The sequence below is a fragment of the Polyodon spathula genome, chromosome 16 (genome assembly GCF_017654505.1).
Source record: "Polyodon spathula isolate WHYD16114869_AA chromosome 16, ASM1765450v1, whole genome shotgun sequence".
Taxonomy (NCBI): Eukaryota; Metazoa; Chordata; class Actinopteri; order Acipenseriformes; family Polyodontidae; genus Polyodon; species Polyodon spathula.
Window position 1 is genome coordinate 3,279,944 of NC_054549.1, and position 26,117 is coordinate 3,306,060.

The following is a 26,117-nucleotide window of genomic DNA, read 5'->3' on the forward strand; positions in this document are numbered from 1 at the left end:
AAATTTAGCAATTTTAAAGTAGAAAAAATATTACTTATGCAAATGAAATGAAAAATAATATTAAAAGCAGTAATGCTATTGCCTACCTCCTAGTGCAAGCTGTATTCTTGTCTTGACTTTGGAATAATTCAATAAAAACAATACAGCACTTGAAACATTATCCTCTTCTGTGGTAAAATGCAGTGTGTGTGTGATTATAGTGAAGGGATTATTGTTAACCACCTTGTAAGGTCAGTGCACATACAAGTATGCACAGCCCCTAGTGAGTCCTGGTGTGCTGCCGTGAATGAGAGCTGCTTGCTTTTCCCCCCTGAATAATACTGGAAAATGAAAATGGTGTTGCAGAGCATTCAAGAGTTCACCTCTTAAAACTCTGCCAATGTCACATTGCTTGCTAAGTGTGACAAATCTTGCTGAGCACCGTCTTTAGAGCTATTGACCGTATCAAACTGTATAGAGGTTTGCTGTCTGACTGCCTGTCATTTTTAAGCCTGTCTAGACAACCGCCTGTCCAGTTGTGATTAAACTTGCTTAGGTCCTTCTTCAGAGGTATTGAATGTGCCAAAACTATCAGGAAATGTGGAGGCTTTCTGTCTGTCCAACTGCCTGTAGATAATGTTTATATTACACATTATTTCCATTTATCTTGAACTTGTTGTCAAATCCAAACTCTTGAACTTGTTAGCTTTTAATTGATAGTAGTGATCACTCTAATTTTGATTTTACAGTTGTGGTGGAGGATAAGTCACCGACAAGTCTGTTTTCTTTTTTATTCAAAACAAGATCCTCATAAAACTGTACATTTTCTAAAACATTTATGAAAACATTTTATCATTTGTCTTTACCATTTAAGTAGATGTGATGATATATTTAGGATTCACTTGCACGCTGTGTAATTTTTATTATGTACTGACAGGTAAAGTTTGAAGATTACTGGATTAGTAGTGGACTTCATTGTGGGGTAATGAACGCTAGGCCAAAGAAAAATGTTTGATGTACTGTAAGCGCCTCCACATGGTTAAATCAGAGATTATTTCTAGACATGTTAATCGTTAAAGGTTTATGGGATATACTGCTGCACACCGTTGCTTTCATTCCCTTCATTCTCCTTTGTTTACCGGGTCACAAGCATCTGAAAATCAATAGTCGTTTCAGATTGCTGTGGGTAATTAACTTCTGACTCCTCCTCCTCCTCCTATTACTCGTGCACAGACCCCTGACTCAATCTCTTAACACCTCTGCAGCTCTTCCAGTGATTACTGGCTTGAGATCCACAAATCCCTCCCGTCCCCACTCAAAAACACTTTGATACCAGCCGATTTCAAACCATACATCATTTTCCAAATAGTTCAGTTCTATAATCTTGCATTCTGGTCTGTGCTGTAAAATAGTACAGTTCTGTAATCCTGCATTCTGATTTGCTGCCACAATTCTCCAGATATGTATAAAAATGTAAGTGTGACATACAGATGGACGGACGCCTCTCTATATCACCACAATCTGATATTCTCAATAGCATTTGCTAAATAATGTTAAACCCAAGTTTCGTGACAATTGGATAAGCGGTCCAGATGCACAGTATAGAAAAATTTGTGTGACATGTACCAAACCACTGTAAAACAGCCCTTTGACTGCTTATTCCTGCAGTTGTCTATTGTAGCCTGTTTGGAAGTGAATGTATAACATTGAGGCAGGTTAAACATTTATTCATCTAAGTCTTAAAATGAAATAAATCAGACTGATCAAAACAATAAGGGGAGTACCAGATGCTGTAGTTCAACACAGCCAGGCTCCAGCACATCTACAGCTACTGTGGTCTTATATATGAAAGATCACTGCAGTATAAGAAAGCACAGTGAAGCCTGTTTTCTCCAAAGTGTTCCAGGGGCATTCTTGTATTTTGTATTCATAGATAATGTTACTACAGTGCTGTACTGTATTTGTTTCTACAACACTGAGTCTAATTGTATCTGAATCTATAGTGATTTATGAACCTGTACAAGTGAAACTTGTGATAAGATTTGTGGACCCATCTGTCATGATCACATGCAAAAATTGTTTTGGTCCCAGTTTTTTCTTTTTTCTTTTTCTGCACGTTTAGTCACAGCGTGAGTAACATCGAATGACCATGCACATTTTAATATACAGAATCATAACTGCTAGAAATGCTTACTTACAGTGATCAAGGGCAATCCTAATTCAGCACAGCACATGAAAATGCACTTTCAACCAAACAAGAATGAACGGAATTAGTTATTTGATTGTATCCTGAAATAACACTGTGCTGTTGAATTGTCCTACACAGAGGAGGACATATTCTGAAGGACAACAAGCTGAGCAAGTTTTTAAATTGTAGAAGACTGATGCTGGTTTAGTGGGAGTGGGGGTGGGGGGTGGGGGGGGGCATGATTTTCAAGGTATGGCACTCTGAACTTGCCAAGTAACTGTACAAAACCTCTATTTACTCTTGTCAGCAGAAGCCGAGCCTACCTCGCATAAAAGAATACAAGAAACCTGAGAAGTTACTCATTATACTCTCAGTATAGTGTGTAGGGTGCCATTGTCTCTTCTGCTTGCACAGCTTTTAACAGCACGTTGCTTTTGTAGACCCCAAGCATTCTGCTTTTATTCAATTGTGTTTTTTTTTGTTTGATTTCTTTATGCCTTTCTTCAGTTACCAAGTTTGAAAACCCAGTTAACTGCATTGTTGGGAAGCTGCTGTTGAAATTTGGGGTCGGCCTTTGTTTTTTGTGTCTGTTTTTTGTGCGTTCAGTATCGCGAAATCATTATTTTTTTTTTTTTTTTTTTTTTTTAACAATCAGGTAGGGCTGGGTTTACAGTTTGGGGGGTGAATGCAAGGGCTGTAAAATTAAACAAAATCAAGTCTGAAAACAAAATGATTTACAGAAGAAATGTAAGAAAGATCTATGAACGCTAGAAGGCTGCTTGGCCCATCAATCCTCGTCTGGTTCCTAGTAGCTTTTGAACCTCAAACTTTGTTGAGTCGGGTCTAAAGGATCCCGTTGATATAGCATCAGCGTGGCTAGGTAATAGGTTGCATGAAAGAAAGTTATTGTACTAATGAAAGAAAGGCTTTTTTTTTTTTTAAAAAGGCTTTTGGTTACCCTTGTATCTTTACTCGAGATCCATCTGCTAAATGAGTTCTCTTGCAGTTCGGTTTGTTAAGGTCTGTGACAGCAAAAAAACGTGTGCCCTTGTTTAGGTTCAAATGAAACGCTGCTAGTAAGCTGTTAAATGATCGAATGCATGGGTAGTTTACTGAAATGCACTCAATTCTAGGTTGGAAACCCCTTCCTACCCTCTATCCTGTATAATTGCATGTACATCAAATTGAGTTCCCAGGCCAGCATACCATAGCTGTGTCTAATTCCTGCTGAGAAACATCAAGGGCCACAGCACTATCCTGTCACAATAAGTTTGCCCATACGGGTGACTCGGCTTAGAAGCCTGGATTATTTGTACTTATTTAACTTTCATCTTATTTGAAGCCTCCAGTTTGATGATCAGCTGGCCACTTCACCATCTTGTTTGTCACGCGCCCCCTGGTTCATCTTACACCAAATAAGTACTAAAGATCCCAAACAGCATTCTGCTTATTGCTTTCAGGAGTGATTGAAGCGGGTTAAAGATCAAAGCGTGCTGCCCTGTTTACTAATGCATTGCATATAGCTCAGCAAATCAGCAAAAGGGAGGGGGGGGGGGTCTTATTCAGTTTAAAGATAAAATGACAAACAGTCCACTTTTTTTAAAATTATTTTCCGATAATGAATTAGCGAATTTAAGAAACGTATTTTTATTCAATAAAAAAAACATGACAGGCTTCTGACTTGTCTTTTCAAGAGCTAGCACTATAAACCACAAGGAATATAATCTTCTTAAACACTTATATATGTCTGTGATGTAATTCAGTGTAGCTTTTAGCAGAACAAGCCCTATGGGAGCAGGTAGTTGTTTGATACAGGACACAGAGTGCACTAACCCAGTTCTGCCAGCTTCAATACACCCTGACAAATCAACTAAAGAATGGAACTGCAGCCACCGTGTTTACACATCCCTGTAACCCTGTCCTTGCCATTGCCCCCTACAAGCAACTAATGGGACCAGACTTCAGAAAGGACAGTTGTTTATAGAGCCACACCATGTGTGTTTTGCAGGCTATTGCCAAAAATAAATGCATTGTTTTATGAAGAAACACAGCCAGTGGTCGAGAGCGTCACGTTGCAAACGAGCACACGTACCTAATCCAACCATACAGAAACAACTGGAGTGAGATTTTAACTTCAGACTAACAGGATCACTGCGCTACGCTGCTAGAATGCACAGCAGCTTTTTAATGCCTGTGTTTCAAGAACAAGTTTGTACTTCTGTAAACAGGATCTTTTTTAGACTGATCACATTTGTTTGTTAGTGCGATAGATTGTATAATACTGACCCCTGGATGATCCAGGATTAAATTCATTGACCGTGTTACCGTATACATCCTACTAATCAAGGATTTGATTATGTGAACCGGATCTGCGCAAAGCTGTCGGCTACAGTTATAGTGTGCTGGATTTGTCAATTAAACGTCAAGAAAGCAGCTTCTTTATGTTTGTTCAGTTTTTTTTAAGGTCGGTTCAGTTGTGTCTCTCAATCTGTCTGCATTCAAGGCTGTTTCTCTTAAAAGTAATTCATAAATGAGATTCTGCGAGGGGTCCCCAATTGTACCCCTTTGCCAGTGGTTCTCAAACTGGGGTCCGTCCAGGTTGCTCAGGGGGACCCCAGAAATTCTAGAAACCTCTTTTGTAAATGAGCATACATATTTAATACTTTTCTGCTGTGGTTAGAGGCAGGCATTGTAATATGTAGAGGTACATAAAAATTATTTCACTGAAGTATAGTTTGTCCTCCTTGTTTTCATTTCTTATTAAGATTTTCACAAAGGTGTCCCCAAAACCCCAGTTAAAAATGATGTAATTTGCATGCAAGTAAATATTTTTATGTCGGTCAGCTACTGTATTTTTTTGGTTAAAGTTTGTAAACCTAACAATGCTGTAGAAAACTAATTGTGTTTTAACGGTAGCTGCACCCACGCATTGCTAGCGTGTCATTACTTCTACTCTGGTTTCAATGTAAATATCAGAGAGCACCAATATAAAAAGAAAGAAGCTTCTCAAATCTGTGCAAGCCAGTGTGCTGAAGCACTGCTGAATGACTTTCATATCATATGTCATTGTTATGTAAAAGGATGCAGTTATGACAATTTGATTGTATCGACCAGGTTAATTGATTCTGTCTCTCATAATAAGACAAGATGGGATTTTCATATCTCCTAAGGGAGTGCTAATCTAATCTAGTCTAATTGAGTGCTGGAGTTGTCTATCAGTTTCATGTCAAAGGTCATGCGGCTACACTAATGTGTATTGTGAGAGAGGCATATCAACACACCACAAAGGGAAGTCTTTGTGAGGATAATACCCTGGAACAATCAGCAAATTTAAATTCAGTAAACTTGTTTGTAAATATTACTATGTTTTATGTTCACAGATCGATGTTTTGAGAACGGTCAGCTCCTAGGGACCAGAAGAGCATAGATGGGCCGAAAGGTCTCCTCGTTCGTAAATGTACTTAATTGATGCAATAGACTTTTTATTTATTTATTTCAAATTCAATTTCACACTGAAATATAATACCTTGGTGTATTTTTGCTGCCTTTTTCCATAGCTAAGCCATCAATGGTTTTGTTGACAGTCGAGTTTGTTGATATTCCCAAAGTTTGATTTAAGGTACCTATACATGCTTCTGTTACTACAAGCAGCAATATGTGGTTATAAATCTCATCTTCAAGTTTGTGCTTTTTTCTGTTTTTGTTTTTGAATAGTGATAATATATGGCACATTGTTTGAAAACTGTAGATCCCTTTAAGTTGGAGGGAAAGAAACTCCCAGTTTGAATGGGTGTCTTCTGTATTTCCCTTTAATTGTTAAAATAAGAATTATGACTCTCTGATTGGTTAACTACGTTCTCTCAGCCATGCGTTAATCCCACACTGCCTTTCAACAGACACATCACCTTTGGTTCAAATTCCTCCACCATTTACCTGTCCTAATTCTACAACATTTAGCATCTAACATCAGGAAACTGTCAGACCCAGGGGTAGATTTACTAAAGTCTATCATGTCAGCTCGTGCCTTAATGCTTCATTATCTCATGTGCGATCTGTGATAGTGGTTAGTAGTTACATATAAAACTAGACAACCAGGTCTGCAAACTCATCCATGGCATATGGGGTGTTGTTTGTCAGGTCGTTGTTCTATTGAGGTCACACTGTTGAAAATGGAGAGAAGGGTTCCTGGGTAGGTGTTGTGTACATGCAAGAGAAGTGTGTAGCTCATGCCCCAATTTGTGAGAATGCGTCAGAACTTTGACATGTGGCCCATTTTGTTCCATGTCGGAATTATCCTAGCCAGGTAATATTATCAATTTGAAGCGTGTTTCAAGCACAAGTGCAAATGCTGAGATGTTTGTGAATCGCACACTTTAATTTGCTGAGCAGGACGTAATTTATAATACTTTATAAGCCAACAAGGGACCGCTTCACCATTAAAATAAATGGACATGGTCACGTTTCTTAATTGTGTCGCATTATTCAGATGGATAGCCTGTGCATGTATTTCTTTTTTTCTAATTGTATTTTTTGGCAAGGTGCTGCCTTGAATCCTATTAACATTCCCTTAGCGTTCTATCCTATAGCATCCCTTTAGCGGTTGTTCCAAACAAGCACACAGGCCTCCCGGGAACACAGTTCAGTCGAGGGCACTGGGTAATTTGAGCGCTTACTGGAAATTGGGTGAGAAGTGATAGCTGTTGTCTGATTGAGATTAAACTAAGTGCCAGCCGCCTTCTAAACATCTTGCTGTATTAATCCAGGCCACAAGCTCCCTGTAATTTACAAAACTGGAAATGTAATGTTGTACAGGCTGGTTTTCCTTAACATTTGAACATGGCTTGCATGCTGAAAGCACAGTGGTTTTTCCAGCATTTTGAGTGAAAGAATGCAAGTAAATAAACTTATCTGAACAGTTTGTGTTTGCACTGGCTTTAATGATTAACCAGCCATATCTATCAAATGCACATCAAATGGATTGGAACATGAACACAGTACTGTGTAGAGTGAAAGGTAATGACGTGTGTTAAAGTTGACTGCTTTATGATTCAACAACAGTTTGATTGTACAGTTTCCTTACCCCATTCACTGCAAGGTTCCAGGCTCCTGAACCCCTATAGATATGCAGGGAGCTAATGTTTTGCCTATAAAAGTACTATAGAATTCTGACACATTCACATTCCAACTCTCAGGGTAAATTGTACAGTATATATGCTGTTTTCCCATGCCTTTCCCATTGTTATACTATGCATTTACCATAGTTTGATATTATTCTTTATCATGCCTCTCTGGGCCTGACAGTGCTTACCTACACTTTCACTGTGTTTTATTACACTATGGTTTTAACATGGGAAACTTTCAGGAGAGAAAACATCATTAATTAGGCTCTTCCTTTAGGCTGTTTGACATCAGGACCATAAAAATGTAAAATGTGTATCATCACCACCAAAAATCTTCGTTTTAACATTATTCTAATAATGATTGACTTTGTGTAACAAATGAATGAACAGTGGAATGGCCTGGAAGTTAAGTAGCACCTCTTTCTGTCTTTTTGTAAGATCTCTTCAAGCTAATAATGAGACTTAAGTTAGTGTTGTGTATTTACAGTGGGAAAGCAGTTTCCAAGGCCAGACATGCTTCTTATGCACAGATCCAGTATAATTGGCCTGAGTCATGCACCTGGAAGCTGCTTGTGTTATAACTGGGTGCGCATTGCGGCTTGTGAAGTACACCAAATATAGAGGGATGAACAGAAGTCTGGTTTTGTTGTGAGTTCTCATCATGGCTTACCATGATTACTGTATTCCTGATTATAAAATGTGTTTGCGTGTCTTATTCAGCAGAGGGTGGTTAGATCTCACTGGATATAAAGGATTATCTCTGCTAGACTGGTTTACCTGGCTTCTTCACTGATGAGGAGGAGATAACTAGCTCGAGATCATGCTTTGGAATGCTTACAGCTGATCCCAAGACAGGAGTGGACTGGCTTGGCCATTTGCCGAGGTGTATAAACACTTAAAACATGCTAAATATGCCGGAATATACTGTTGCTGCCGTATTGAGATAAACTTTTTGGGTTACCATAGACACAGCTGTATTGAATGATTCTTTATAGGTCTTGTCAAGTAAAAATTTCTATAAGCTGTTGGACTTAGTTATGTACAATGGTATGTGCAACTTATATTTCATCATGTTCAATAAGTATAAAAGTCAGTTTCATTTGTACATGGTGTACATGTGTTGTCTCATATGTATAACTGGACTAATTTATGCAGGTTTTGCTTTCATCCCCCATCCCCTTCACTGTTTGCATCACAGGCTTACTTAGTAGCAGCCAATGTTTCAGGGAAGTCTGTTTGTGTCACCAGCAGCTACAACCACCTCTGTGGAATGTTACCAAACTAGAGGCTGGAATGTGCTTGCGTGCGCAGAAGCCTAATTTATGAAATGTAATTAAAGGCTTTAACTGAAACTTTTTGTCTGCTTGACTTTCTTGTCTTATAGGTTTCTACTTCACAATGACTGTTTGAAGTTATGGGTTATTGTAACACTAAGGAAAGCTTAAGGTGGCTTGTTACATGATTTAGTTAAGATACTTCAGTGACCCCAGCTATAAAAGGTATGAGAAACACTGCTCTATCCTGTTTTTGCCACCATATCAATTCAGGCAGGTAAACACAGAGTGTGGTAGTCTGTTGTGTGTAAATGTGAGGCTGTGTTCTGTACATAGTTCTGTGTTTCTAGTATGTGTACAACACAGTATGGCTCTGTGTACTCCACACAAACTGTTTTATACTTGCTTGTTTTGGGATTCCTTATGACAGCCTTTTTGACTTGCTATGTGTGAGTGCAAGCTATTGTTAGTAATGTACCAGTGCTCTTATTATCCCAGGGATACAGTGGAGGCGGGAGGCGGTAGATATCTGTCTGTCAATACAGTGGAAGCAAATTATGTTCATCTGCTGTTTCTTGTTTCTGATAACTGAATTTATAGTCGTTGCAGTGTGGCTTGGTGGTTAAGGCTGAGGGTCTGGGATGCAGTGTGGTCTAGTTTAGAACCGATGGACTGGGAGGCAGTGTGGCCTGGTGGTTAAGGCTGAGGGACTGGGTTGCAGTGTGGTCTAGTTTAGAACCAATGGACTGGGAGGCAGTGTGGCCTGGTGGTTAAGGCTGAGAGACTGGGATGCAGTATGGCCTAGTTTAGAACTGAGGGTGTGGGAGGCAGTGTGGCCTAGTTTAGAGCTGAGTGATTGGGAGGCAGTGTGGCCTGGTTTAGAGCTGAGTGATTGGGAGGCAGTGTGGCCTGGTTTAGAGCTGAGGGACTGGGAGGCAGTTTGGCCTGATTTAGAGCTAAGTGATTGGGAGGCAGTGCGGCCTAGTTTAGAACTGAGGGACTGGGAGGCAGTGTCGCCTGCTGGTCAGCACTGATGGACGAGGAGTTAAGCATTGTGTCCTAGTGGTTGAACTGTGGACTGGGAGGCAGTTTGACCAAGTCTCTTTTTATTTAAAGAGTGCTCTGTGTATATAGAAGTTAACTCACTATAAACAAATAAACATGTTTATAAAGAGTTTGAAATAGTTAGCAATAGAACTTGCAGACGTTTCTTAGTCTGTGTGGACAGCAAGCTAATTCTGAAGCTGCTCATTGTCATTTCAGTGACCTGAATGCATTATTATATTCTTCACAGTAATACAGCTGGGGATGTTTAAATAGAGAATAGCTGTGATACACTGATTGCTATGCCAAATAGTTTTCCCATCATTTATTGACTGTTTACCTCTAAAAAGACGCAGAAACAAAACAATCAGTGCATTGTACAGTAGTGGTGTACAAACTCAGGAAACGCAAGATCCAGTCTGTACAGTAGAGGCGTACAAACCCCTGAGAGCTGCAGAGATCCAGGCTGGTTTGAAAGGGTCAGTTTGTTCATTCTTTTAAGGAGTGTGGTTACCCCCTAGTGCCTTGTTTAGGCATTGCAGTATCCCATGCTAGTAAAGCCAGATAAGCAGGTGTTGCTGCTTTACCCCTTCCTCCCAACACACTTCGCTGACAGCCCTTTTTTCAGGAGGCATAATCTTCCTGTTCTTTGGCCATGTAAGCTGCCATGTTGATGAACTGAGCTTGGGTATTAACACAGCACTATATTTCAGGGTATGAGCAAACTAAGTATGGCTCACACAATCATTGTAGCTGCTTGAGGGTTAAGTGCAGCAGCAGCCTAAAGCTCTAGCTTCATATCTTTCAGCTCTGGAGGCCCAGGTTTTTCCAACAGATAGCTCTTGAGCTAAATATGGCTCGATATATGTATAGATCCACAGTGCAGCTTTTTTTGATTTAGAGATTAAGTGTAAATATGAAATATAGATTTACTAGCTTTGGAATGGATACAAGGTTAGACGGTACAGTCAAGATGCAAACAAACTAACTTGTGTGTCAGCTTTGTTAGCATTAGCCTTATTAAGATTACAGTCCATTCTTTCAATTTGATTTCAGTTTTCTGTCTCTCTAAGAGCCCAGGGTGGTTCTTTTTGCCAAAAAGTTTGGACTGCTTTCATGTAACACGCTGCTAATACACACTAAGGACACAACACAGATTGCTTTGTGAAGGCGTCAACAGTAATGTCAAATAGGCTGACGTACCATTTTCACACACACATACCCTTGTAAGAGTTTACCTTAGTAAAAGCACATCAGAGTGTAATAAAGCACAGTGAAAGCTTGGTAAAGCATAGGTAAGCAATTAAAAGAACAGTGAGATATGGTAAATGCATAGTAATTAATGGGAAAAGCACAAGAAAACTGCACAAATACCGTGGTAAGCTTTTATTTTTTTATAAGGGCTATGTCTTTCTCAATCACAAAAACAAATGTTCTTTTTATTTATTTTTTCAACCTGCCACAGCTAAAGAATATGACACATGACAATCGCTTCAACAGCTTGCTGGTTGTGTCTGATGGCACATTGCTGGCAGTGTACTCTCATTGCAGATTTGTTACAGATGTAGTCTTGAGTAACAGAGCAGCTCCTGCACTGGGAGCCCTCTGACAGGCCTGTTTGTCTTCCTTCTTTCTTTTATATATATATGTGTGTGTGTGTGTGTATATATATATATATATATATATATATATATATATATATATATATATATATATATATATATATATATATATATATATATAGTATTTTTAGGATATTCTCTGTGGAGTGATTGGGGTTAAAGGGCTGCTTGATAAGGCTATGAAATATTGTTTCACGGTAATATTGTTTCACAGTTGCGTTCTTCTTGTTGTTTAGTATCACTTTGTATCATTTTCTGTGTCAGTCATCACATCCTGCTGGTGGTTTAAAACTTTAAAAGCACCCCTGAGGCCTCACTAGCACTCGTAGACAAGTGTTTGGGCAGCTAGCGTACACTGAGGAAGGCTCCTGCCCAACCTGTGTCGACCTGAGTTCTTTGTCATTATACCTTGAATCCTGTTTCTCCGATTTATGGATGATCTTTCCATGAGTTTTTGGCTTTGGGTTTCTGTATTGAAAACTTTACCTGGGGAAACTTTTGCTGAGTTTCTATAACTGTACTAAAAACATAAGAAGCATCTACTGTATGTAATCCAGAATGATTGGGGGGGTGAATGATCAAAAAAGTGATCAAATTCCATATTAAGAGTACATTTGGGTGTACCAAATACCTTGCCTGTCAACACAAATACACTGATCACATTTTTGGCTTTGTAGCCCAGTTCTCTTTCTGCCCCTGACTCCTCTGTGGAGGTGTAGGTTTGAATCAAGCCCAGATCACCAGTGAAGAGTTCAGTGGTCTCAGCCTAGCCCACATTGACGTTAATGTAATGCCGATGACAAAACCACCACACAATTCCACATGCTCAGGCCTGTTTTGGGGGGCACGCTACATACTGTGAGGGGGGAAGATGTATAAGGGATTATACTATAGAAAGTTGTGTTGTTTTTCCGAAACAATCACAGTGGTTTATTTACTACAGGCTTGAAAAAGTAAATGTGTCAGTTTTGGTATGGCCAATGCTTTGAATGGTCAGCATCTGTAGCCCAGCAGCCCATTAAAAACCCTGTAATTCACAGTCTGGTGGTATGTGTCATTATGGTTATACTGTAGTTCCTGTGCTACAGTTTTTTCTGTGTTCTCATCTGCAGTGATAAAGATTACCGATGTGCTCTTCTGGGTAATAAAAAATGACCCTGAAGACAAAGCTGAAAGATTACTGTTCTCAGGAAAGTCACAGTGCCATTTGTAATGCAGTGCAGTAGCTATTTATTTGCCCAGAGTATAAAAGTAGACACAGACAAATGATCATTTCTTTTTTCTAATCTACTCTGTAGTACTTTTAGAACCTCCACCAGCATTTCATTATTTATTTTAACCTAGCTGAAGGGCCTTCTTACATGTACTTAGTTTTATTTATTAATCATTTTGAATGTGTTTCCAATCCCGATATACTTTATTTCTGTGCATTGGGTCTTTTTTGGCTGCTGTTTTTAAAACCAATATTTCACGTGAAAGATTAAAGCAGATAGTCTGGGTTTGCATTCGGCTGTTAGCCCCCAGCGGACAAGGAAGAGGCTGGAGACTGAATAGCAGGCAAGGGGTGTTCAGGTCAGGATTGAGGTCCTCTCTCACTTAAGTACTGCTTTGTTTTTTAAATTAGAACAATAGAGCGCTGTTCCCATCGGGGGTGATCATGGAATTACCTGCAGAGACCCGGGCCACAGTGCAGGGAGCCAGCCAGTCTCCGAGAGGAGGGACTGTGTCACTGTCTTTAACGGTGAGCAGCAGAGCCATAAATCACAACGCTGAAAACTGCAGCGTCAGGAAACTCGGAGCTAATGGAGGTGAAAAACTCCACTTGAAACATGAGCCTGTCGCTTCCAAATTATTCACCTGTTCCTACAAAACTTAACAGCATGTCCTCAGCAAGTTCGGAAAAGGGTGTTTTTATTCAGATTCTGGGTTGTGCAGATGTGCCTTGAGGTTGTCAGTTTGTCTCGTACCTTGGTGTTGGTTTAATCTTCTTTGTGATCAGTGTTACACGTCATAGTGAAATGTGCAGAAGATTGGTTAGGGTGACGTTACCTTAGGTAAGGCATTATCACAGGTTGTATATGTGATAGGTATGTCGGTACATACTGTACATATCCCCCGTGAAAGTATTACACATTACAGGTGTCAGTATCATCTAAAAGAAGGTCACAGTGGCAGCATGTTTATAGATATCATTCAATCTAAGAAAGTGCTTCTTAAGATAAAGCCAAACATTTTGATAGCCAGGCAGTGTCACACAATTATGATGAAACTTGCTTGGGAAATTCTTCACCAGAAGTTAGAATCTCAGAATGTGGGGATATATAGAGGAACCTGTCAGTCTATCTGTCAATGCGTCATTTTCACAGGTGCATGTAAATCATGGGTACTGACACTGTGATAGCTCTGCTGTTGAACTTGTTTAGTTCCCTCTGAATTGAGAATCACTCTATTGAACTGCGTTTCGTCGTGCTATAGACTCGATTGTTGTTCCCCCAGGGTATGAATAGTGAAGTCAGCCTGGCTGCCGAGCTTCCTGTCTTTGTTCCTCCCCCAGTGAAAGAGGCAGCGGTGTAAAGCCACAGCGTCTGGCTGGGGATTAGCCCATCTCCCTTTCACCTTTCAGCAACCTGCATTCATCACAGGCTTCAATACAGGCTATCCACACCCAATCATGAACTTCATTGACTTGCAGAGGTTATTACCTCCTTGGGGGATGAATATACAGAGGATAATAGTGGCAACACCCACACACACATCTACTGAGCTGCTCATCAATCTGGATATTCCTTAGTACCTGTTACATGATTTACCTTCACTTTAGCTTTCTTGCAGTAGCCTATATCGTGGTACCCCTTTATGCAAAGAGTTATCTGTCCGTTTAATTGCTGTGGTACCACAAACGCTGTATTTAAAAAGCAATGCATAAGGACTGCGTGGGATATTTTTGCTTTTAAAAAAGGGTTTCTGCCAAACCTGCTGATAGTAATACAACACTGCATGTTGCACCAGCAAGATGCCTGCTAGGGGATCAAGCAGAAGCTGGTTCACCTTAAAGGACGTTTAACTGCACAGAGTTGGTGATTGCACATCTAAAGTGCTAATTATTTATGTTAATTAAGGACATGTATCTATTTCATATGCATTGCTTTAGATTTATCACCGCTTCCTAGTGCTTGTGCTGTAGGTTGTATGATGGCACTTCAAGAGATAGTGAAGAAAGTGGACAGCACCTTGGTTAGTACTTTGAGACAGTGAAGAAAGTGGACAGCACCTTGGTTAGTACTTCTTGAAGAAACAGTAATGGGTTGGTTTTGTACTCCATGGCAGTCTTGATTGATTGCTCGCTAAAGATATTCCCAATTAGAGGGAAACATGCACTGCAAAATAAGTGCTTCAAAACATGCCATGATATCCTCAGACTAAGCCGTGTAACTTGTTTAAATGTAGACCACATATCTGCACCTCTAGCGTAGCTTGTTTAAATGTAGACCACATATTTATGCCTCAGGTTCCTCAGTCTCTTAGTGTCAGCTGAGCATTGTTCTGAATGGGAGCTCAGATTTCTGGAAGCAAGCATGGCAGGGGACCATCTATTTGTGTAAAATCAGAGAATGGGAAAGGTTTTTTTTTTTTTTTTTTTTTGTGTGTCCTGGGTCCACATAGCGTGTGATTATCCCAGCGTTCGAGACAACGATCGGTCTCACCAGCCCTCGAGGCAGACCCTGTGCTCTGTTTCAGTTTCAATTCATCTCTGAGAGCTTCTCAGTTTAAAAGGCATTTAAAGTGGAAATTTCATGAGCCATGTAGCACACTCCTATAATAATGTGCTCAATTGCCAAGTAAGATTGATATTATATTGTCAGTTTTAACTGTTGTATTTGATTTTTTTTTGTCAGTATTGTATCTAGTAAAGCTTTTAATTATATATAAATAAATAATAAAAAAAAGAACTGTTAACTTAATACATTTACCGGTTATTTTACATAGCTATTAGTTTTACAAAGTAGACATAACATATACATATATATTAGGGCTGTCACCCGATAAAAATGTGATCGGTTAATCTATGGGCATCAGTTGATTAATGGGTAGATTACTCCATACACATTTGTAATAAAGGTAATCTTATAGCGGCTGTCCTGCATCTTCTGTCCTGGTTCTGTCCCTGGCTGTCCTGGTCTTTTTAGTAAACATTTTCACCGAACAACCTTTCATTCGGGCCACAGTCAGTCACTTTTTTTTTTTATGAAACCAAAATCCAGTATGATACCTCTGCTGTCTGACCTTTTTTATATGTAGAAAGTCATTTGAAACATACTTTCTATGTTCTCAATATAATTGTCAATAACGCTCCATCATAAGCAATACCGCACCAAATGCATCCATTCCTACACCGCTTATCCTAGCATATTTATGTCCCGCCTCTGCTCACTAATGATTGGACAGCTGCAAAACCTGGGCAGATCGTTGACTCTCTCATTGGTTACACTTACTCAAGCTTCAGCCGAGACAGAGAATACCTTCAACTGTTTATGTCCCGCCTCCTCTCACTTATGATTGGACTGCCGTGGAGAAAATGCAGATCTTCTATTGGTTGATTTTATTTTATATATATATAAAAAATATATACAATTAAATTGTAAAAATGAATCTGCAATCCCAAGTCTTTAGTTGATTAATCGCTCCTATTAATCTGTTAATCGGAGCAGCCCTAATTATCTAGAATATCATATAGGGTGCGGTACTACACAAGCTGATCTCCCACAAGAGGTTACGTTGTCAGGCTGCTTGTGTCTTACAGCAGCTTTGTTAGAAAAAAGTAATTTAAGGTAGAGGCAGAGTTTAAGGGGTTTTAAAATTATAATATCACCTAAAACACTTTGTGTGTGTTATCCCGAATGTTATAGTAATTGCTACATTGATTAAGTTGGATGAATTTGATAGGTAGCAGAGAATAATTAAGTCATATTGCTTAACGAGAGGCCCATACCTGTAATCTAAAGTGAAAATCAGCACCTCTCTTCCACCACTGTTTGCAACACTTTCTTTTTAGTACTATGCAACAGGAGTTTTATTTCCATTCTTGTGCAAACTGAAAGCACCCTTCTACGGCAATAAATCAAAATGTGCTCCCAGAGCCCCCTTATCTCTTTCCTCCCTCCCGGCACTGCAACAGAAAGGCTTTGCTCGCCTCTGCTTCATCTCACTGCATAAAACATCACAAGACAAATCAGCATTCTGAGAGCTCCTCTCTGAGAATTGCCAAGGCGTGCACAAGGAGATAAAGACAGCGCTCCCCGCGCACCAGAGCAGCACACTTCTCCACTGCAATCACAGCAAAGCACGGCGCTCCCGGTGGAAACATCTCATAAGACTGCCTGCCCTTGTGTCGGTGAGGGGGGGCGGGCTGCCTGGATGCTTCTCTGCGCCACACTGTGCGCAATGCCTTTTCCACGTTGTTGGCTGCTCTGACAAGGGTGGTGAAGGCTGCAGGAGTCTTCTGGTGTTTTGCTATACTGACACGTTACAAACTGCGAACAAGAGATAAGAATAAGAATGTTGGGAATGACAAAAGGCAGTTTAGGTCATCCTAGCACATCATGTGTTGCATGCTGAGTGAAGTGATTCACTCCTTTCTGCTGTTGAGGGTGGAGCACACATATAATGATTATTCCCTTTAGATGCCCTACATAAACAGCATACCATAGCGTACAATACACAGTGCAATCCATTAGTCTAAAGAGAATACTGCATTGATTTCCCATGAATGTAATAATAGATAGTTAATCCACAAGTCTCAAATTGCAATGCGATAGCCCCAGAGGACGCCTTTTTGGATTGATCTGAAATGCCTAACATGGCTTCATATAATGGTGGTGAAATGAATGATTTCTGTGGATAGCTCCATCCGAATCATCATAAGAACATAAGAAGAACATAAGAAAGTTTACAAACGAGAGGAGGCCATTCGGCCCATCTTGCTCGTTTGGTTGTTAGTAGCTTATTGATCCCAAAATCTCATCAAGCAGCTTCTTGAAGGATCCCAGGGTGTCAGCTTCAACAACATTACTGGGGAGTTGATTCCAGACCCTCACAATTCTCTGTGTAAAAAAGTGTCTCCTATTTTCTGTTCTGAATGCCCCTTTTTCTAAACTCCATTTGTGACCCCTGGTCCTTGTTTCTTTTTTCAGGCTGAAAAAGTCCCTTGGGTAGACACTGTCAATACCTTTTAGAATTTTGAATGCTTGAATTAGGTCGCCACGTAGTCTTCTTTGTTCAAGACTGAACAGATTCAATTCTTTTAGCCTGTCTGCATATGACATGCCTTTTAAGCCCGGAATAATTCTGGTCGCTCTTCTTTGCACTCTTTCTAGAGCAGCAATATCTTTTTTATAGCGAGGTGACCAGTTCATCAGTTCATGCAGCGCTACGTTTTACCATTCTGGTTGATATAATGTAAAGAGACACATTTTGCTGGAAGTTTCTTTTGTTTAACTCCTCTTTTAAGAGTATTTTAAGTTGTGAAATCAAGATATCGGCATTAAGTTCAAAGTCACTCTGAAGTGGTTTATTTTTGTGCATAGTCTCCTGCAGAAGTTTGTGTACACCGTCAGTGTATTTGTGTGTGTAATCTGTTTATCTAATTTTGAAACAGTTTTACGTTTGTGGAAGTAAGTGCACACACCACCCTGGTGTCCACAGTTATAGACGCTCAGTAGTTCACTCACTCCACCACTACATTCTACCAGCAATCCCATCCCCTGAGAAATATCTCCTCTCCTCCTCTAGTGCTGTTGGAGGAAGGGGTGTTTGTAGTCCCAGTGTCCTCTCCTGTAGTGCTTTTGATGAAAGCGGTGTATAGCCCTTGTCTCGTCTCCTCTCTCTCTCTCTCTCTCTCTCTCTCTCTCTCTCTCTCTCTCTCACTGTCTCTCTCTCACTCTCTGGCAGTGATGTTGCGGGAGGAGGTGGCGCAGCTCCAGGAGGAAATCCAGCAGCTCCGCCAGATGAAGGAGATGCTGACCAAGGACCTGGAGGAGTCTCACGGGGGCAAGTCTGCCGAGGTGCTCTCTGCCACCGAGCTCAAGGTGCAGCTGGCACAGAAAGAGCAGGAGCTGGCACGAGCCAAGGAGGCCTTACAAGGTGGGAGGCTTTCAGTAGCACTTTCCATTGCTGTGCACATTGAAGGGTAGCTATCCGTATGCAGCTTGAAGCCATTTATTTACTTTATCGTCTTCGATATTTGGAGGTCTTGTCCTTCTCTTAGTTAGCTGATGAGATGTCGTAGTCCAGTCTTAGTCCAAGGATTCTGCACTGTCTAGAGCACTGCTTCTCCAATTATGACGAAACTTGATAAGGTCCTTCTTTAGCACCAGATTAGAATCTACGGGTGCAGTATATGGAGGCACCCTGTCTGTCTGCCTGTCTGTCTTTACTTATAATTACAGAAGCTCTTGAAACTTGGTTAGGACATTCTTCAGTGTTCATTCAGAGTTATTGAGAGTATTAGAATCTGAGGGTATATGGAGGCAAACCTGTATTTTTTAATTGTGAAGATTATCCACTTCACTGAGAGCTTCAATTATGTGCTCTGTGAAGGGGAGACAGTGAGGCTTTGTACATTACTGTGTATAAAGTCTTCATACTTCTTCAAATCTTAGTGTTTAGGTGAATGTATTTGTATTTTCTACAAAATAAAACATGGGTTTTCCCTGGTGAAAAAAAAAACATAAACCTGGGAAACCAATCATAACAACACACAATTGAGAGCAGTTTTGTATTCATGTTGCCCTACTGCAATAAAAACAAGGGTCAAGTTTGCCCCAGTTGTGCCCTGATCCCATTTTTTCCCCTTTTTATTAATTTTTTTCATTGACTTTCCTGTATATTCGGACCGACCCCCTCCCCACCCCCACCCCCCGCTTCAAAAATACACATTCTGCCATTGTGAACAAATACTAGTCTCTCATGTCATAAGTGGATAACATTTTCTCACAGTACTTGATGCCAACATTAAAGCCACATGCAAATACTTGAACAGGAAGCAATTATCTATTTGGGGGATCCCAAAATTTTCACAAAGCAAACAGTCTGTGCATTTTGGATAAAATGTGCAGCAAATACCCCACTTCCCAGCCCCACAACCCTGAACAGGTTTTGCATTTCTATGAATGCCAGTTTACATTCTGTTGGAATTTACAGGTTAGACTGAAACATAACAGATAGTTTGACTCGTATGTGACAGGTAAAATGTACCCTGTAGGTGTCTGTACGTTTATCATGGGAACGGTTTACGTGAAGTAGTTCATAGCATTTCTGTTGCATGAAAACCTACCTTAAGAAAAAAAAAAAAAAAAAAAAATTATAATCTGGCACAACTGCCGTGGAAAATAAACAAACCTGGTTTAAAACAAACAGACTTGAATATGTGTGCAGCATTGTCTTTATGCTGCTACACGCTGTGTAAAGCCATGCATTTGTTAATCTTTTGATTGTTTTTCAATCAGCTTTCTGTTGTATGGATGTTTGTTGATCACAAGGTGAAAGGTTGAGAGGCAGTGGAGCTGGGTGCAGTCCGGTGCAGTGCTGGCCAGTTTAAATTCTTCTGTCTACAGAGCCTACTGTCAACATCACCATCGAGTCCCACAATACTGAGCAGCAGGGAGGCAAAACAATCAGCTATATAACTGACCTGTCAGCTACAAAATACATCACTGCCTCCCCCTACAGGGGCATAGTTCACCAGCCTGTCATTGCCTTGAGGCCCTAGGTTCAAATTCAGATCGGTTAGAAGTGAAAGGGTAGGCATTGTTCTAATCCACATTATAAAACCACCACACAATTCAACACACTTGTCAGGCTTGAGAGAGGCCCAGGACTGAATAGCAGGCAGGCAGAGGATATTCAGGTCTGGACTGAGGAGCTCTCTCGATTGCAGAGCTGTGAGGGGAAGCTCTAGGTGCCTGACTGTAAGATTCAATTAAATGCTGTACACAGGCAGTCTTATAATCAAACACATGTTGCAGTAACTTTTAAAATAGTCATAGATGGCTTCGTGATGGATTTTCTGATTAACTGCTGCACAAATATGCCCAAACAGTTTAATATTTTTATATTTAAAAAAACACTGTAGTGCCTCATCACTTTTCTCATGCAGTGTGTGTGTAGCTCTGTGTTCTACAGAAGATTAAAGGGTTACGCTGTGATGTAGAGGGAGAGAGGCACTCTCAGCAGTGGGAGACAATCCAATATATTTGCCTTCATTTAGGACCAGGAGCTACTCTTTATTGACTTGGGAGTAATTTATCCTTTTTATTCTGAATAGAATTTGCTGGCATTAGCATTCTGCTGCACAACACACTTCCCAGCGGCAATTACCGGCTGTTTTATTTTTGTTCTTGCTCTTTTATTGATTCTAAAGAAATTGAAAAGATGATTGTTTTGTTGTAAGAGGGATATTTTGGATGGCATCTCTGTTTGTTTGAGTATTTTTGCATGATACAGATCCCAATCTAATTGATGGGATCCTGTTGTTTTTTTTGTTTTTAATTAAACTGAATTCCATTCTAAATGCAATGTTTTGTTTTTCTTACTGACGACTCTCTAGCAAGTTAGTGGGAACTGGATTTGTTCGTGCAGGTGTCTCTTCCTTGAGAGGATCCGGAGGGCACTGGAGAAATTAAAGCTGCTTTCCCCACCTCCTCGGAAGGCATCAAGGGGAAGGGGGTGATATGGGTGGCATCTTGAGTCACAGTAAGGGCAAAACAACAGGAATTGCAAGTACTGTACCTCATGCCAAGTGACAACATAATGAATGGTTTGCAGGCTCTTTCGTTGGTTCTTTCCTAGCATATAGAACACACAGATGTTCCTATCGATTCCATGCCGTTGGTGTTGTTACGATTTTAAATTGTGTACCGGATATCAATCATTAAGGGTTTGTCAAAGTTCCAGTACGTCTTTTGAAATAAAATATATTGCAATATATTGGGAAAATATGTTGACATAGATATCAACTCATAAATGTGAAACGAACTGCTTGATCTCTCGTGACAATAGAAGACCACTTTTTTGCTACAAGATAATACCGTTAAATAATACATATTTGAAACAACAGTTGTGAATTCAGTTATTTCTGCCCCTGGCGATCCTTTTCATGATGTATGTATGTTGTCCAGCAGTTGTTGCTGTTCTGTATTTTAAAGTATGCAGATGTACAGTGATGGCAGAATCATTTTACATTGTTCAGCCATTTGGGAATAAACAATAGCTAGAACTGCCTATTAAATCCAATAGCATTCAGTATATTTGCTTTATGATGAGCCAAATGTATGAAATCCAGTGTTAAAAACACAAAAGATTGTCCCTGATCACTACCTGACACAGTTTGGATTGAAAGAATTGTGTATTACATTTGAATGCATTCGTTACATTGGGTGACATTCAGAACGACCTTGGTCTTGGCTGTTTTATCGTGGTGTCTGTGCAGGGGTTTCAACGAACATCACTCAGTGTTTGTAGAAAAAAAACTACTTGCAGTTTGTAGTATACAGATGTCCATTTGTGTCTTCAGCTCAGCTTTTGACCGTTTCCTAGGTGACCATTTGAAGTTAGAGTGGAATGTTGAAGGAATAATGACAAACTCTAGCAGTGTTACTTGGCTGCAAGAAAGCTATTGAGTGTTGTTACTGTCTGCCACAGTGAAATGGTCGTTAGGCTGAGATTATATTGTCTGGAATCACTTGCAGACATCTTTTTAATAGAAAAGTCCCCAACAGTAATATAAAAAAAAAAAAGGTAATTCAAACCCAGGTTGAAAAAAAGACTCAAGTCAAGGGCGGTAGTTTTTACAAAGGACAAGTTTATGGATCCGACCTCTGAACTTTGAACTCCTGCTGTGCTTTCCCCACTGAGATACTTGTTAATCAGAGGGCATTGCTTAAACACCATGAAACTGCTCTCCGTAAGAAAGACAGCTCTCTAGTGAAGCTAAGAAGTTAATTAATTTGTCTTTCAGAATTATAAATAATGAAGCGTCCTCCTTTCTGGATTTCTGTTTGGGAGCAGATAAAGCTCCAGTCCCCTCCCACTTTCTCGCATGTCTGCTTGATACAAACCACACTGACAGGGCCTTCTTTGAGTCCTAGCATAGAGCCTGGCACACTCGATTTTCCGAACAAGTGTAAACATGACAAGTGGCGCTACAAAGAAGCCCAGCCTTATATTGTTGACTTCCAGGCAGCCTCCCTCTGGAGATGGTTGTTTCATTTAGCAGAACAAAATGGAATAGCCTTCTTTTGAAGATCTTGGGCGGTCAAACATCCCCAAAAGACCTGGTGTCAAATCACAGCATATTGAAGGAGCCTGAAGATGCAGGATGAGGCCTTTCTAGGTCGCTGGGTGAGTCAGAAATAAAAAAGTGACTTACAGAATTAGTCTCCTTGGCGATCACACGGTGGCTGAGCTGGATTTGGAGCAGGTACAGCGAGGACAGAGACGATATAGAAATCAGATGAATGTTATAAAATCTGATGCATACATGTCTGGGAATAATAATTATAATAACTCATTAAAAAATCATTGTATATGGGTTAGAAAATGTAAAGGTTTCTAACTGTAGACCTCCCTGCTCTTTTTAATTAAAAAAATGACAGCACATTCCTTCAAGATGATGCATTCTGTTTCCAAAGGGAGTTCTGGTATTAATTATTTCTAGTAACGTCATAATTGTTCAGTGATTTGCAGCCTCACCCTAAATGTAGGCACATGCAGAATCAGCATCTTACTGCATTGGTCCTCTGCATGTTTCAATCAGCTGCAGTTATCTATGTCCTGTCTGTGGCGTCCTTGTGAATCATTGCTAATTTTTTCATGACCACCTCTCTTTTCTTGTGCTGTCTCCTCCTGTTTTCAGCTTCCCTTGGCATAGAGGACTTGACCTGGGATACCTACACTGGTCTTCAATGAGTTTTAGTGCCATAACACCGCTTACTTGACTCTCTCGTCAGATTAGGCCTGAAGCCAAACTGTAAAAACATTACACCGTCACAACAAATACAGATATTTAAATAAATGCTAAAACAAAGATTCACACAGTTCAACTACTGAAAAATTCAGTTTATACCCCGTTCAGTTGTAGATAAGAAATGCTTATAAAAACAAACGTGTCTTGAGTCATGAAGAGGAGAGAGAAACAGATGAGGTGAGTGCAGGTTCATTTCACTTCCACTGGTAGTATATTGAGGCCAGAATGATATGTATATATGATCCAATGATATGTATAGACGTGATGCGATTTTTAATTGGCTTCAACATATTTTCACAGCAACGTGACCAGTATTATTGTTTCCTCCATCATTTTGGATACTGCTTCACCCTGGTGGACCATGCAATGAAGTCGTTGTCGGACTGCTCAATGCAATAGTTAATGCACGTCAGATCGCAAAAAATAGGATTCAATCCTGTTTATTTTGCGTCGTTCGAGTGCTGCTCCTGCGTCGCCTGTGGTGTGAAAGATACTTATCAAAAGTATAGGTTCTATTCATTTTGATGCATCACTGCACGGTTCCACTTGCCGCACCACATATCCTGGGTAGCAGCCTTTAGAAAGCTGGCAGCACATTTTCTGAGTGTATGAATCTAATTATAATGGTTTAAAACTAGCAAGAAACAGCATAGCTGCAAGACAAGACCTGATTCCGGGATCCCGTATGCTAATTCAGCTCCCGAAATCCGTTTATAGAAGAGAATCTCGGTATTTCAGAATCGTACTAAGGAAACTGATACTAATGGAGGGGTCGGCCACATGTCCGTGGCAAAAGTTATCCGTGTATGGCAGTGAATAAGTTACACATACACACGCACGTAATTATATATAACTTCCATTTTGTTTGTCTGTGGCCAAGATGATGATGATGATGATGAGGTTGTTTTTAATGTCTGTCACCGCTCGACAAGATCCTGACCCCTAATTGTCATGGTTTTCCCTTGTTTCGTTATGTGTGCTACTCTGCTGCATAGTAACTAGGCAACCAACCCCTGCCGCTGAAATTAAAACCACAAGATTTGAAATTTGCTTTAATGGTACAACCACTGTATGCAGCTGCTCAGCTCAGCATGGCAGAAAGAAATGAAAAAAACAAATTATATTGACTGTGACAGTGGCTCTTATGTAGCAACTTGACTTGGCATATCTTTGTTTGTGTCATTTATATAATAAAGTGAGTAGAAATGTTTTGGTACCGCCTCCTATAAGAAGACTAAGCAGGGGAAGGTTAGGATCAGGAGGTCCTGCTTTCACAAATCGCATTCAGTAGCACAAGGTCCAGCAGCTTAGTAATACAAGTCTGGTAGGCAAACTTTAGAGCCATTTATTTATTTATTTAAACTGAGGTGTACCTTTTACTTTTAAAATCCAAGTAGCAGAGGTCCTGGTTGCGTTTTGATAATGATCAATATAAGTCCATCTGCTCTGGCTCATTTAATTCCCAAAAGTCCTTCATTCCCCCAATGGTCCCTGAAAAGAAGACACCACAGCATGTCTAATCCACAGATGTATTCAAATAAGTAATAAGTGCTTCTGTTGCACAGCATCGTGCCAGGACTGCAGCGATGACAGCAAATAATTACAGCCTGTCCGTAATTACAGGTTACACAATTCTCAGCTCGGCTTGTGACAAGGAAAGGCATGATTCATGAGCGATGGGCCAGCAAATAAGCAATGGTCTAACTGGGTGGCAAAAAAACAACATAAGACATACGTTGAGCAGCTGTAAAATTACTGGTGCTGTATTACTGTTAAAGATATGTTGATTTTCAGGAGCCGGTATGTGTCACACTGTAGTTTCTGATTCAGAGCCACACATGCTTGTTTTTAACATGTTAAGTGAGTCATCACAGTTCTCTAGAGGGAGCAGAACTCAGAGTGCACCCTGTTGCTTTCACATTGCAGCTCCGAGAAGCACTATTTTAGGTTATGATTAATCACAATAACTGTACGTCATTTTTTGTGCCAAAGGAGCACCAAGCTTACCCTTTTTCTGTAGATTCGTGCTTCACTACATTGCAATTCACAAGGAATGTAATTGCAATATATTTCGGAGAGGGGCGTGCCTCTCCAGATTCTACAGGTTGTAATGAAACTCCTTTAGGACCTGGGCTGGATGGAAGTTAAGTTCCATCATTTAGGAGATGGACTGGATAGACCCGCTTAGCCCATCAGAACCACATATCAGCTCTGAAGGCCTGTAATAACAGATATTTGGCCCATTCATGCCAAGTTTGTCTTCTAAATATTGTGTTAATGAATCAGTGTGAGAAAAGTTACAGAACCATGATACTGTAGCACAAACATTTCAACAAAAATGTATTTCAATATCAGCTGCTCCAAAATAAGGAATGTGTTTTTTTTTTTATTGTTATTTCTTTGGATTGCATACTTTAATGTTTTCTGGAAAGTAGCATTTAGCAACAAGGATAATTAAGGCAATGGTCCTGATGCATAAGCTGTAATTTGCATGTGTTGTGCAACTGATAACTACAGCCTGTATTGCGTACAGCATGCTCACATATTAGCACACAAATTGCCACCTGGTATGAATTTTGAGAACAGGAGCTGTTTTAAATTGTGGGAATGAAGGCTGTGTCACTGTAGTTACACAGTAGACAGTCCAATAACAGAGCAGTCCCCTGACTCCCCAGGGAAAGCAGTTATTAATGGTTTTGCAGTTTGCAGTGCCACACTTTCTTCACGAAGACTGTTTGTAATGTAGGTTTACAGTCCTCACAGGTGCTAAACCTTTTATTTTGGTCCATAGTGAAGTGCTTCTGGTGGATTCATGAATTTAATGACCTAATCAGGTGTGTTTGCCAGGTGTTTGGAGCACAGTGAAAG

General features: G+C 40.1%; 1 protein-coding gene across 9 annotated transcripts in view; it reads left to right on the forward strand.

Moving 5' to 3' along the window:
* The window catches only part of LOC121329091 (kazrin-like), a 287,130-nt gene that overhangs the window by 216,597 nt on the left and 44,416 nt on the right, over positions 1-26,117 (forward strand). For all 9 annotated transcript variants that reach the window (XM_041274415.1, XM_041274417.1, XM_041274416.1 and 6 more), the window contains one exon: positions 18,176-18,367. In XM_041274415.1, the coding sequence (XP_041130349.1) occupies positions 18,176-18,367 (192 nt within the window). The remainder of the gene's footprint in view (positions 1-18,175; positions 18,368-26,117) is intronic.